General features: G+C 34.2%; 1 protein-coding gene across 1 annotated transcript in view; it reads right to left on the bottom strand.

Annotated features, from left to right (window-relative positions):
* LOC106791111 overlaps positions 1–15816 on the bottom strand; it is a 20171-nt gene extending 4355 nt beyond the window's left edge. The window contains exons 1-2 of the mRNA XM_014756506.1: positions 14511–15816; positions 872–1035 (exon numbers count right to left, since the gene is read on the bottom strand). Of these exons, the coding sequence (XP_014611992.1) occupies positions 872–1035; positions 14511–15816 (1470 nt within the window). The remainder of the gene's footprint in view (positions 1–871; positions 1036–14510) is intronic.
* Between the last annotated feature and the right edge of the window lie 242 nt (positions 15817–16058).

The raw sequence follows: 16058 nt of genomic DNA, 5'->3' as shown, positions 1-16058 counted from the left end.
TTTTTTTCGGTGGGGTCACCGGAAATGACGTCGCAATGGCTGACTTTAAAATATTTTTCAACCAAAATTTCAGAAAATCTTCTTTAAATATGTATCTTAAATGCTATAAAAAGTTTGAATAAGAATTCCATTTTTTATATAGAAAAAAAAATTGTTGAAAATATGCTATTTTTTCCCAGTGTAAACCCATGTAACCCCTTAAGGGGAGAAGGGATACCTGTAGACCCGCAAATTTAATTTGATTTTGATAATGTTATGACGATTAAATCAATATATATATAAATAAAGTTTAATTGATTTTATATCTTCATTTTTTAGTAAATATCTTCGAAGAGAAGTACTCCTTTCCAAGTTCAATATTTAAAAATAAGAAAAATATCCATTTTTCTGTGGAAATAAAGAAAAAAACAAAATGAAATCCGTTAACAGCAATTATTATTGTGATTTACAGATAATATAACAATGGTAAGTACATTAGATATAAATAGTATAAATAGAATTTAATCGAATCGTATCTTTTCTTCTGATATCTTTTCTCCCCCTCTCTTCGAAAAAAAAGAAATAAAATAAAAAAAAAAAAGATTAATTGTTTTTCCTCGAATATCGACACGTCTACGTTATTTCCACGCCTGATTCATTATCTTACGTTATATTCTTCTTAAGATTTGAAATGGAAATGTAAGTAAATACAATGGAAAACAAAAGTATTCGTATAGTAAGTATGTGAAAAGAAAAAGATTTGTATTTTCTACATAATGTAGTTTTTTTTTTAGTTTTCCTCGACTGTATATTGAAATAATTTTTAAACTCTCCTTGTTTTTTTTTTTTTTACAACTCCTACCCCATTCGGTCATTTTCTTTTTAAACTTACCTGTGTTTCAGTCAGCATCAACGAAGTAGCTACCTCGAACCTTTTCGGTCTGCTCAAATACTTGTTCTGACGAAATTGTTTTTCCAATTCGAGAAGTTGTTGCGAGGTGAATGCTGTCCTAGGTCTTCTCGTTTTACCAAGTAACGCGTGTTGAGCCGCACAACCTTTTTAAATCAAAACAATTCGCAACAAATTAGAATATTTAAGGATATATTTTGTAGATTTATTCGGATTATTATTAGATGGGAAAAAAATATTATCAATTAAATTATATGTACGAAAGAGGATATGTATATAGTGTTGTTATTTGTTTATGCTATTTATTTGGGTTAGCCAATGAATAATGAAATTGTTAATACTAAAAGGTAAATTTAATACCTGTCGTTTTATTCGTCTCCAAAATAGATATTTTTTCCCCATGACATGCAATCGTTTTGTAACGTCAATAGGAGTATAATTGAACGCCTTCTATAATTCTAAAATCGGAATTGAATTTCCATCGAGTTAATTCTTGCAGTTTATCCAAAAATATCAAGTATTTTTATAATTTAAATATTAATTAGTAAACATTTCTTTTTGTCATTATTTTTTATCGGCCAATACAATTATTCTAAAATTATATGCATGATAATTCTAATTAATACTCTTTTTTTTTCGAGCCACTGAAAAATGTAGATATTAAATTTTATTTTCGAAACGTCGAATGAAACGAATTCGTATCTCGATCGATCGATTAGACTCTCTCTCTCTCTCTCTCTCCATGAGTTCATCGTTAAATGAATGATAATTATAAATTTGAGTCGTAATATTCGAAATTAGTCGTAATCTATCGAGATAACAGATCGATAATTCTCGATCGATCGTTAAACCATAGCAACGATAATCATTTCATTAGCCCATACGATCCATTGGAAATCATCGAATGCTAATGCAATTATCGCGAGTGTAAATCCCTATGGATTACGGAGCGATGATTTGGGGTTAGACGTTAGGGTGGAAACGCCACTACCGCCCCTACAATTAGCTCTGCCAACGACTCTTGGTGCTCAGAAACCGTATCCCAAACTTATTTACGAATACATTGGCGTATATATATATTTTTATTCTTTTTTTTTTAAATCAAATTATATTATTTATTATAAATAATTAATATATATATATATTTTATAATGTCAAATTAATTTAAATAACTTTATAGAGATANTAATATATATATATATTTTATAATGTCAAATTAATTTAAATAACTTTATAGAGATACATTTGCATGAAATGTTCAAACATTTCTAATACATTCAGTATTTTCTCTCGTCCAAAATTATAATTTTTGATGATACAAAACCTTTTTTTTTAAGTTTTGTTGAGGTTTTTGAATAATAACGATCAAATTAACGAAGTTTAGATGTATTGTGTTTGGAATATTATAAAGAGAAATGTATGTCGAAATAAATCAAAAAGACGCTGAACTTTAATGATTAAGTTGCCGAAGAAGTCCCAATAAAGGGACGAAACGTCCAACATAATTAAATTAAGTTCTACTTCTTTTCATGTCCAAGTTCCCTATGAACCTATATCATCAAAAATTTCTAATACAATTTTTGATATACCCTAAAACTGAGAAATACTTACAATATTATTAATATAAAGAAATAATTGTTAAACAAACTTTTCATTAAAATTATTATTAATTAAATAATACGTAAACAAGAAATGTATTAGATAATTAATGTCGAAAAAAAGGAATATAAAACGAGTTTGGAAATAAGGGAAAAAGAAAAAGATAGCAGATTTCTCATGTCATTTTAATCTCGCGCGATTTGTCAGGAACTTTGCGTCACTGGCTTAAAGCACCCCCGAAAACTTAACTGGCAAGTGCGTCACCGACTGTCAGTGTTTGTACACATGGCATCGTTTAGGCGAACGCATTCGGATTAGCGTGTGATTCACTTAACCATCGAGATATTGCGAGCAGGTACCTCTACCTACGTATACATATATATACTACACACACACATATATATATGTAGTTAGGAAAAAGGGGAGACGACGTTTCGATACGGAGGAGCTTTGCCCAATTTTACGGCCGATAGAAAAATAAGCGAACACATTGATCCGTGTGATACGATCGTTCTAAATCTATCTCTTCGATCTCTAACGAGAAATTTCGAACGACGAATAATTTTATTATCAATCCCATGAAATTTTATCTACCATATTCATAATCTAGCAATGTACGGTGGTCATTACTTCTTCCAGAAATCTTATATACATATAACTAAAATATGTATCAAAGGAAATTTGGACGGTTATTAATTCTTTATGAACGTTTTTGTTTTTTCGAGCAAGTTAAACGTTTCGTCCCTTTTTTGGGACTTCATCAGCAACTCGATCGTTATTGTTCACGAGTCAATATACATTTTTTCTTTTTCGAAGTCATACATTTAAACTATACTTAACATTTACAATACATTTTTTTCTAAGCACCTTTATATAATCACATGTAATCAAATATATATATGAGCCGTTTGTTTTTAAAGTGGCATAAGTCATTTTTTTCAAAAAAAAAAAAAAAACCGAGTTAATGGCAACAATAATTACAACTGAACGGTATCTTTTCATTTTCAATTAAAAAAAAAAAAAGTGACTTATGCCATTATCAAAATAAACGGCTCATATATATAAATAAAATCGTATTTAATTAAAATCAAAATTTTTCTTTAATTTTATACATTTTTCATCTACGTTAAAAACTAATTGAAAATGAATTTGTCTTTTTTTTTTTTTCGTTTTTCTTCCTATTTGTATCACAAAAATTAGTAATATTTGCAAACGTTTAATTAAACATTTGTTATATTGAAGAGGATTCACGAACACGTACGCGATTCTTCTTTTCATACCCACTAGGACATTTGATGCTCGTTGGTATTTAACATGTAGCATTTAACGGAATATTTATCGTCTCGTGAAAAGGGGCGGTTTACCCCCCGTGGTGCACATATGGCGAACCCAATGATGATTTCCCTTTCCCCTTTGTACTTTTGGGACGATTATTATTTCGAACGTTGTTGCATCCTAGTGCTCTTCTTCTTCCTATCCCTGTTACCCCCTCCCTCCCACTCTCCCACCCTCCTCTCTCGTCGTATGATTTATTTTTATGTCTTTAGTCGACAAATTTCGTTCTCGATAATTCACCGATCTGTGACATCGATTAGAGTCGTTGACAAATTATTGCCAACAAAAAAAAAATGAAAGAAAAAATACAAATTCGAGTACAAACGCATACAAGCGCGCGAGATAAAAACAAAAAACAAATGTCCTATTACAAAAGAACAGTAAAATTTATTGTTTAAACACAAAATAATACAAATTCAAGTGGAATCCCTAAAAAATGATATTTAATCCTCGTTAAGCACATACGTAATAATATTCATAAGTATAAATCAATATAAGTGAGAGAGAGAGAGAAAAAAGGAGAAATGGATAATCCATCCCCCATTCTGTAAAGAGGGGGTTGCGGGGGGTCTCGAGCAAGTGACATAAGGTCTAGTCACGTTCATGGGGTGGTAAGCGTTAACTATGACGCTAACTAACTACAAACAACCCTGAAGGTAAAATAAACAATCTAAATAGTCGCGGCAGGACGGTGTAGTAAAACGATAACTAAAGAAAATTTATCAAATGGGGTATAATTCCCGATAGAACGGAAAGGACGACCAATGGGAGGACACTTTTGGGATCTTATATAGGTAGGAATAAATGTGTTAGGTATATTTTCTGGAGTCGAGAAGATCTGAGAGAAAGAGAGAGACAGAAAGAGAGAAAGAAAAGGAGAAATAGAAAGCTATGAAAAGAAATAAAGATTGAAGGGGATGGTGGTGCAAAACCGTGACAGATGTTGGTAAACAAGGAGGGTGGCTTTATCGAGTGGACAATCACCACTATTGAAACTCTTGTATCGGTGAATTAGAAGTACAGTGTCGTCAAATGCAGTGTGTGGTACATACCGGTGACGACTACCACGTTTTCGTTTCGACGCAACCTTTATCATGATAATTTCATTTATTTGGGCATCCATTAGCCGCTTCATGCCACCATAGCTAAAGAACAACCCCTAAAATCGTGCGCGATCATCACGCCGGTAAACACTGGCCATTATCTCTACTTAAACCAAACCACCCTCTCTCTGTTATATATATATATATATATATATATATATATATATATATATATATATATGTGTCCTATCTGTAAAGGTACGTAAGTAACTACCCTTCGATAAAATTATAGTGTCCCTCTCCACCCTCCCTTTATAGAGAAGAAAATAAAAACCCCTATGAATATAATAAGCTGTTATTTGTTTGATTTAGTATTTACTTTTATAGATTTTTCTTTTAAGTACTTTTAATATAAATGGTTAATAATAGTAATCTAATTATTGTATATGATTGATATGAATATAAGATAAAAAAGAAATGATGAGATAGAGAAAGAGAGAGAGAGAGAGGAGTAATTAATTGTTCCGATGTGACGCGAAAGCTTTTTTTGCAAACGACAAATTCCCTCTCCCACCCTCCCTCTCTCTCTCTTCTTCTCTTTTTATTACAAAGGAAGGAGGAATCGCACCGGGTATCTCGGACTAACGAGTAACTGCCCTCGTTAAACTCCTGCCCGAAGGGTTCGCTTAATTAAAGCTAATTACTCGATTCCGTTGCCGACGACTAGAGCCACACTTTCCTTTTTATTCCTCATTTCTTTTTATCCTACCTTTCGATCAAAATAAACAAAAAAAGTATAGAACAAAAATACCTAAAAAAGGATCGATCAGTTTAATCAAAAGAGATAGGTATTACTTTCTAATAATACAATACAATCCAGAGATTTAGATTTACTTGAAACTATTTTTCCAAATTTTCTATCCCTTTCTCTCAAACACAAACCTGAAAGATTGAGAAATAGAGATAGAGAAAGATAAATACATATATATATATATATACAGGTGGTAGTTCGTAAGCGGTAGGTATCCAGGTCCGGAACCGAAAATGGCCACCCTCTAATGGACAGCAATTACCCAATAGCGAATTGCAAATTGGAATTACCGTCCTAAATCGGCGTGTATACCTCTAACCGAGTAGCAGCAGCAGCAGCAGCAGCAGGAACGAGAGAGGAGAGTTCAGCTTCTGCAGTAGGAAAAGCGAAGGGGTTGCTGCTAACGACTTGGTTGTGTGTCGGTGTATGCATTCATCCTTCTCCCTTCTACCTGGTGGCCCCCCGTTCCCTTCCTCTTGCTTTCCCCATTTACTCTCTCTCACTTCTATTCTCAGCCCGTTCTCTGAACTAGGAGACGTTTAGGTATCTCTCTCTCTTATACCCTCTCTCTTCGCGACGTTTCAACGCGCGTCTGTGGTGCCAGAAGCTCCGCCTGCAATTCCCCTAACCCCCTTAGCATGTCCCGCCCCCGAATTATCTACCCCTCGGAAACGAACTAAACGAATCTAGCCGAACCGGAGTAGAGGAAAGGAAACGCCGTTGCTGCTACTACGATATCTCCACCTACTCTTACCCTCATTCTATTCCTCCTCCCTTTTCTTCTTCTTCTTATTCTTCTTTTCTTTTCTTATCCCGACAAAGAGATGCCAAACCATCCCCATCTCCCTTCCTTCTTTCCTTCTTTCTTTCTTTCTTACCCATTCTCTGATAGACGAAAGAAGGGAGAAAAGTTGGCCAACTTTTATCAGGCTATTTTCCTTACCCCGAAATGGCTGAATTTAATCCCGAAACTCCGGGGGCTCGCAAGTCCGCCACAAATCACGCCATAAACATCCGCTATGTTACTTCTTATTCTTGCCCCGTGTGTACCACCCCAGATTCCCCCCCCCCCCCCCACACCGTACCAAATGTCTGAACCTTTTCTATCTTTATCCCTTTCTTTTTATCTTTTAGCCAAATTCGATAAGAATGTAATAGTCTCCCAATGTTGTTTTTTCGTAAATATTGAAAATATTTTTCGCGAGTAATCTTATTGAAAAAATAAGAGGAAAAGAGAGAGAAGATATATGGTTTTGGGTAAAGAGAGAGAGAGCATATAGATAGACGATAGCGCGTTTGAGCGAACGCGGGATGTTACACATCGGCTAACCAAGATCTGTTTGCTTGCGGACGGCCAAACTAGCTGGCAGCTAATTCAGAAACACCATTACCACCTATACGCCTATAGGCAGGTAGACTGATGCTACTGCTTCCGATATACATCTACATATATACATAGATACATAGATATATATATATATATATATATATATATATATATATATGTATATGTATATAATGTATACAGTCAGCAGGTATACGTTCCGTACGTGCACTCGTGGATCAGCGAATTTGCCGATTCTCCCTTCTCCGTTTCCTCTCCTCCTTTACTCCCTCCTCCTCCTCCTCCTCCTCCTGTTCATCGTTCCAACCCCCCTCCAACCTGGTGCTGCTAGCCACCGCTTTTAGCCCATCGATGGAAGCTTTAATTTCGGTCGATCCCGGATAACATCGAGACCGTGAATGGTCCAGGCGTTGAAAGTTTGCGATTCGAATGATTTTGAAATCCTTTCTCCTCTCCTCTTCCTCTATTCTATTCTAGGAACTATAATAGGAATCTCTGGTTTGTGCTTTGGTTTAACCCTTTGAGGCACGGAAGCTTTTTATAAAATAAAAAGATTCACACGCGTTGAACAGAAATTTTATTTATATTTCAATTGCACACAAAATTAGTTTATAGTTTTTATTAATAAGGGAATAAGATATTATAAAAAAAAAAAAAAAACATAAAGAAATAATAATTGAATAAAGTTTTTTTGTGGGACTCGGATAGTATTCCACCATGCATTACGGTGCATCAAAAAGGTGGGACACTTTTAATACCACTATGCCTTAAAAAGTTAACATTCGCTGATGGATTTCAAGTTAAAAACTTTTCGACGGTTTGTTTAATCCGATATTGTTCGTATCTGTAGTCGCTGTTATATGTTATACGTTCAACATAAAATATTATATTTGCTAGATTTCCTCTTGTCAACTAATCCGGCCCCTCTTCCAAATTTGTGGATCCAATCGTTCGAAAAGGGGATTTTCATCCCTCTCCTACTCCTTTTATAGATGGAACGAGAAACTGGTGTTGCGTATGGTTTCGAAAAATTGTTATTTTTGATTCAGATCCATGTATGATTTGATTACTTAACTATCCAGATTAGAATTAATGAAATATATTGTTTTGTCGATCGTAATATTCTTTTTTTTTGTTCAAACTGATCGTAAAACGTGCGGTTGGCTATCATATCGCATTAACTATGGTTACTATAAAACCACGTTTGAATTAATAGGAATACTCGAAAATCCTAGACAAATAGGAATAATCCGCCACAATCGGTACACCATATGTCGTACCAAGGATATATATAAATATAAGACCTATATATACATACTAACGAAGAAAGTGAAAGAAAAAGGAATGAGTATGAGATTATTGATTATATATATTATCGCGATATTTCATCGAAATATATATTTTTATAAGAAATGCACATGCAACGGAAAAATTGATAATTTAAATATAATATTGTTTGAATTATAATTTCATTTAATTAGACTTTCGATCAAAATGTTAAATGTACTTTTGATAAACTCATTTTGAAGATACGAAGATAGAAAGAGATAAATAGAAGAGATAACACGTGAAAGGATCTTTGTCAGGAAATAGCTCGTTTAAACGGAGTATAAGTCGACGCGGAGTTACCATGGTAACAGTATGGGAATGGTGGTGTGACGATGGTGCACAAGAGGAGAAGGAGGAAGAGAAAGAGAAAGAGAGACGGGGGACCGAAAGGGGATGAATAGACGGATGAATGACGCACAATTAACTAATTAAATCATCCACCAACCCCTCGCGCGAGCTTTGTCTCTCGAGTATCATCCCCTTTTGTTGGCAGAGCTTCCGCCATCTCTTCGCCATTGTTTCTCCCCGTGTTCCGTATGGGCGAGCCTCCATAAAACCGACAAAAAAGATAAAAAAAGAAAAAGAAGAAGAAGAAGAAGAAGAAGAAAGAAAAAAAAAGAAAAGGGATTCTTTGGATGGACCAAAACCATCTTTTTTCTTTTTCTATCTTCACCTCTCGCATACCTAACGTCGTTCTCTTTTTTTTTTTTATGGTTCGTCGAGTCGATTTAACAAATTGACGACGATTCGACAGGGACCAGGAACACGGGGTATGTCCCATAAGAAAACGAAATCACCTTAATTGCGGTTCCTTTGAATCTTCGATTTCTTTCATCGGATACTTCTCTGTTTTTTTATTTTATTTATTTCTTTTCTTTTTGTACACGATTTAACCAGTTAACTGTGTCGATCATTTTGCAAAGGGCGCCCTATTGTGTGTGGCGATAATCAAGCGATGACGGATATAGTCGTCAAACACAGAGTAAGTGGCACTGTTGAAATATTCGGTCAAAAAGACGACTTTATTTTAGAAAATGAATGAATTTATAAGTAATATTTAAACAATGGATCAACGTAAAACTATATTTACACATAATTAACGAAAAACTTAAAAAAAAATCAAATATTTAACAAACAAACAAACAAACAAAAATTTGTTTTTTTTTTTTTCTTTGGTTAGACATCGTGGACATCATCGCAGATGGAGATTCTAATATACTTTGTTTTTTTGGTTATGACACGTCAAGATGAAAATCGGGATAATCAAAGATTTAGTGTCCAACTGAAATTATCTATAATTTTCATTTGTTTATTTCATTTCGTCCTGAGCCCTAAACATTCTAAACATATTAATATTTACRAATATAATTTAGTTTTSRCCAGAATTACAATTTAAATATCAAATTGTATGAAAATTTTACGCATGACGGATATAGCCGTTGAAACACAAAATTCTGCCATTCTTCCATGACGGATATAGCCGTCGAACACACTTAACTGGTTAAATAGATACAAATTCTTTTGTCTCGTGTGCATATAGACAAGAGATTATTTTTATTTCACCTAGATGTGTGTGAATTGGAATCCGATAAATATTTTTCTTATTTCTATCGTCAATTTTGTTCGCGATCAAATAAAACTTACTTTCACCGATATCTTTTTAAATTTAGTAGAAAGTTTTACGAGTGAATTTTTGTATTTTTTCATTTAAATCTATCTTAATTGGTCGACTTATTATTGTAATTTATAATTTCTCGTCGATAAATCAATCAAATATTTTGTATTCACTTTTACATTCCCTGTTATACTTAGAAGATATTCAAAGAAGGGGTTCGTACCCTTTTCCGTCTGCTTCTCGGCGTAATTATTTTTTCTTTTTAATCTCTGGTATATATATATAGGTATATCTTTCTGGAACACTTCGGTAAAAGGTATTACTCAGTCTCCTTTCCATTGGCTTTAGCAAATAATTTTGCCCCCTTAATTTCGTTTGTACCGTCTTTTTCTTCTTAAAAGGGCCTACTTTACGCTATTACGTTGAAAAAATATCTCTTCTAACGTCACCCCATTAAAGAAGAATTCCTAATTCAATTTACATTAACATTTTCTCGCTCACTCACTCACTCTTCCTTTCTCTTTCTTTCATTCTTGACTCCGACTAATTCGTAAAACCGTGTTCGCAATTGGTTTAAGAAATTTAGAGCTGACAATTTTGATTTGAAAAATGAAGACCGCTGAAATGTAAACTTGTGCACTTTTTTACCTTTTTTTTTTTTTTGAACAAATAATATATGAAAATTTGTATAAAGAATATTTTCATTTTTCGACTAGAACGATGTGGAAACGTTAACGAGCAATAAATACCACGTCGTCTCTTTTGAACATTTGTATATTCATATATATATATAAATACGTATATTGTTTATAGAAAACAAGTGCAACACGAATATTTCTACAGGATGGAAAAGCACTGAAATATTAAGCTTAATTAAAGCGCATCTGCGCGCAAAATGTATTTTATACGTCTATTAATCCTCAGTCACAGATCAACAGATCATTTGCAAAATATATTCACACCGCAGGCACATTTTAACGTGTTCCAGGCCCAGATAAAACCGATTCCTATTTTTGTTTATTCGTTCGTTTATTCGTTCGTTCGTTCGTTCGTTCGTATCCTCTAATCATTATTTTTCTCTTATATATTATATAATCCTATTCTCGCTAATGAACTGGAATACTTTATATCAATTTTTCGACAGGATCGTTTAATCTTTCTTCCGACCGAAAACAAATATCTGCCTATCTAACTTTTTCCGAATATCTCTAACGATTATTTAAATTTGTTTCAATAAGAATTAGAAATTCGAATTCTCGGTGAAATAAATAAATAAATAAAAAAGAAAAGTAACAACAAAAATGATAGAACATTCGTCTTCGTCCATTTTATAGGGGTAGGGGAGGGAGGGAAAAAAGAGAAAAAATAAAATAATAAAAAAATAAAATGAATGATTCAGAGTTTGGGTCCGAGTCGTTGCATCCTACCGAATCTATCTGGTGTATCGATACGAACGCTAGTTAAATTTCGATAGGAGGCCGGGGATGTGGATGAAACATGGTGTTTTCGTATCGTTGGTCAAAACGCATAACGCGCGACAAATATTCCGCAAATAAAAGCTCGCCTCCACCTCCTCCCCCTCCCATACCCACTCCATTTCAGTCCACTTCAGCAGCCCATTCCACCTGTCCACGGTTCGAACGATTTTATTTAAAAAAGAGAGAGAAAGAAAGAAAGAAAGGAAAAAAAAGGAAAGTCGATACGATCGGTGGCTTCGTAGTGGTGTTCGGCAATTTTTAACAAGTCGCGTTCGTGTCAACGTTGGAACGAAAATACTGCAAGGGGTGGTTGAGGGGGAGATATAGAGGGGGTTAGGGTATATTGCGATGGTAGTGGTATGATGATAGTGGTGGTAGTGGTGGTGGTTGCCACCGGTGGGCCTGGCTTATCGACGACGCACCTTTTATTTTATTCCACGAGTGTGCTTTTTGCGCTCGTTGCTCGTTTTACGCCACCGCTTTTTTTTCGCCTTTTTTTGTCGAACGGTGGATTGCTCGGCAACTACCAATCAGGATCATCTGACAGGAAATACCCCCACTACTTTTATCTTTCTCTCTCTTTACCTACTATTCCCATATATATATAGTATATAATATATGGTATATAGTGTATATATATCTATATATATATATATATGAAACTCTATACGTTCACTGACCAATTTGTTCGATAAAAGCCCTCGACTGATTGGCCTGACAACGCGGCCACGGCTCTTTTTTCCGAGCGTGAAATTTACCGTGGTAACCAGTACTCTCTCTTTCTCTCTCTCTCTTTCTTTCTTTTTTCTAATTCCTGGTATTTCTCTCTACTTGTCTTTATGATTTGTCACTCTTCTTATTGATTTATATACATTATATATATATTTTTTCTTAAATTTTTTCAAAGCCAATCAAAAATTTCTATCGATCGTTCACCCGCTTCTTTCCCCTTTCATTTACCTTACTGATTTTATTGTATTCTGTTTTATTATTTTTAATTTTTCAAAGTTATACCATATATATATATATATATCTATTGATTGATTTTCACATCTTTTTCTTTCTAATAGTTTTCAACGTAATAATGAAAAGGTTACACGATAGGATATCTAACATCGTACGAAGTGTACGATCTCGAGATAGGAAAAGTAAAGACAATCGAGGGACCTGTTGTCTCATTGTTTGTCGATACATTAATTTCGTCGAAAAACTTTTCTTATCGGCATATCAAAGTGGAACAAGTCCTGCGTGTGTCTCAAATTCCGATATCATTTCGTGTTCGTGTTTTCACTCTTTCCCTTTTTTTTTTTTTTTTTTTCGAAAATGTTTCATTAATTTTCTTTCAACTAACAACTAATTATATTTGAAATATGTCGTATACGCGGATTTATGTTACATATATATATATTATCATTAAGTTTGTAAATTATTAGAGAAAAAGATTCTTATCGTGTTAATAAAATTCGAGTAGCCAGGCAACACACATGGTTAAAACCGATGCGATGCATTAGACGTGTAAACACTTATTATCTATCTATATAGTGTATCCTACATGAGCAATCTGTCTTTCGAGGTTGTCTCACTCTTTCGAATTAATAGCTGGTAATAGCTGTTCGAGTGCTAATATAATACATATATCGTCTCATCTCGTCTCGTCTCGTTTCATCGATTTGGCTAATAAATACATAAACTTTATAATAATATTTTAATCAAATATATTAGATTACTCTACTATACCGTTATTGAAAATACTTTATATTCCAAATTTCAACTTTAGTTATCAGGTAACACAATACGAAAAATATGTTTGTCTGCAATTTTTCTAATTTTTTATGTATGCAACAAATGATAAAATATATTAAATAAATTGATCGATGAATAAATATAAGAAAGAAAAACAAAACAATACCAGTAATTAAAGTAATTTGTAATGTTTTAATAGTATCGAAGAAAAGTATTAATACTTGACGTACGTTAGTTTATATCAATGTATATGTGTGATGATATTTGTCGTCGATCTTAATGCCAGATAGGATAACAATCGGTAGGTGTATATATATATATATATATATCTTTTCTGGGATCGGCAGAGAACGCATCAATGACAGCTTAGCGAGACACGATTTATGAGGATAGTTATCGGCTTTAACGACCGTTATCGTGTGTATTCGATTTCTTCGCAAATTATTATCAAATCATTAATTTATCGGAAGATTGTATTGAAAGAGAAGGGATAGTCTAATCTTTCGACAAAAAAAAAACTTCAGAAAAAGATTCCATTTTTTTTTTCTACAAAATTAATTTTACAATAACAACAACAAAAACATGGAACAAACAATAGGAATTGAATTTTATTTCTACTTATTTTATTTTGATTTTTTTCAGAAGGGTTGAAATGCAAATGTTACTAGTCCCCTTTTTCGATTTTATTTATTTCTTGGTCAGGTGTATAGTTCCGAAACGTACGAAATAGTGTATATAAGATTATAAACATACTTCTTATATAAACGCGTTACAGGATACATTATTGCAAATCATTTTTCTAAGTAAAAGTGTTTAACGTCGATTCGTAGTCATATCAAAATCGATTACACACATATATATATATATATGTTCCTATCGCATAATCGAATCTCATGATCCTTGTAATATATATTCCAATAGTTTCAAAAAGTTTTTCGATCTATGATACGATAATAAGGGCATGTAAAACAATTACTGATAAGAGTTTCAAAAAATACAAATAAAAAAAATACGTAAAAGAAAGAAGCCTATTGCGATAATTACGAGAATGATGATGCCGATGACGATGACGACGATGATGATGATGATGATGACACAATGATGCTTGTAACGTTAGAAAAAAGATAAAACTCTTGACATTGATCAAAGAACACATTTATTAAATACTAACGATAATAACGATTAATAGTTGGCATATCATAAAAAAAGGATAGGAAACAATGTAGATTGGATGGATATTATCGAGATGAAAAATATATCATCCTCTCTATCCTTAGGTTAGGATAGAGAAGAAGGGGAAAATTGTATCGAATAATCACTTACCGGCTAAGTCAGCGGGTAATCTGGGATACAACATTCCAGTTCTAGCTAACCACTCGAGTTGAAGTTGATGAATGTGATGTTGAGGATGAGGACCGGTCGATTGAGGATGACCCACCACAGGTTGACCCTCCTTGTGTATCGAGTGAAATGCGCTACCACTTGCGGGATGATAATACAATCCCCCGGGATGAATGAGAGGTCCTCCAGGATGTATCAAGAGTCCTTGATTCTGTCTAACAACACCACCGGCACCGACGGCGTATGGTCCAGGTGCTAGACTTTGATGTCCGAGAATACCGTTACTCGTAACTTCCTCGGAACCAGGTGAAATAGGTGGGCTTGATGCTGGACTACGACTAGCATTGCTACCAGGACTGGTGCTACCCGTAGTCCTGCTAGGATCAACCTCAATCGAGCCGTCATCTTCGACGGTTTCCAAACGATCGTTACGATAAACTGTGTTAACGTTACGGCCTATTTGCATATTCGAGTCATTGTTGTGTATACTAGCAAGAAAATTGTCACGATTAGTAGATTGACTTTCGTGGCCGGATTCAACACCCGTCGGTGAAATAGATCTTGGATGTTGTTGTACGAACGGATGTAAAGGATTACCAAGGGATATGCCAGTTCTTTGATCGTCGTTACGTCTTATCGAGCACGGTGGTGATTCTCCTCTACCTTGAATAGATTGTACTACCGAATTGTTCGCGAGATTCAACGTGGATTCTTGTACGACATTTTTGTGATTTCTCGTAGGAAATATTTTCTGTCGATCTTGTTCGTCAATATCGTTACTGTGTTTTCCCGTAGTAGCTCGTCCAAGTAACGCATCGATACAGAACGACGTTTTACTCGAATTATTGTGTTGACTTGTCGAATTTAAAGTATATCCTTGTGGCGACAACGTTCTACCGGGTGACGTACCGGATTCACGACAACGATTATTAACCGTAGTAACATTGATCATCTCGTCTGGGAAACACTTCCTCGAGGTAATATTATTATCTTGTTCATGAAAGAAATTCTGACTGGCATGATCTTTCGTGTAACGTTTAGGACAAAGTTCCTCTTGGTATCTAACAGTTTGCGTTCTATCCTCTAAATTATCGGGTGATCTCGTACCAACGAAACGAATCTCTTCGGGTGATCTTACTCTAGGTTCGATAGGTGATCTAGCTTCTTCCGATCTAGGGGATGATGATCCAGGATCTTGTAATCTTTGTTGTATCCCATAAATTTGTCTCTGATGAGTTTGATGCAAATCCTCGGAAACTACTTGAGCGTTATAATGCATCGCTGCCATACTTCAACCCTCTCCTCAAAAAACAATACCTTGACGCATTATCTAAATGAAAAATCCTCTTTAATTGCACTGATTATTTATTTTATTCGAGTCGAGGTAACAACAACAATAACACTGATACGATCTATTGAAATGTTTCCATCTCGCGAGTGATAATAGCATGACCTAAAACACCACACAGCGATATTATAATAAATCCTTAATAACTTCGAAACGAAAATGTTGAAAGACAGAAAAGGTAG

The sequence above is a fragment of the Polistes canadensis genome, unplaced genomic scaffold (genome assembly GCF_001313835.1).
Source record: "Polistes canadensis isolate GaletaPanama2010 unplaced genomic scaffold, ASM131383v1 scaffold_286, whole genome shotgun sequence".
NCBI lineage: Eukaryota > Metazoa > Arthropoda > Insecta > Hymenoptera > Vespidae > Polistes > Polistes canadensis.
The sequence above is the reverse complement of the archived record's forward strand: the minus strand, read 5'-3'. Positions and strand labels throughout refer to the sequence as shown.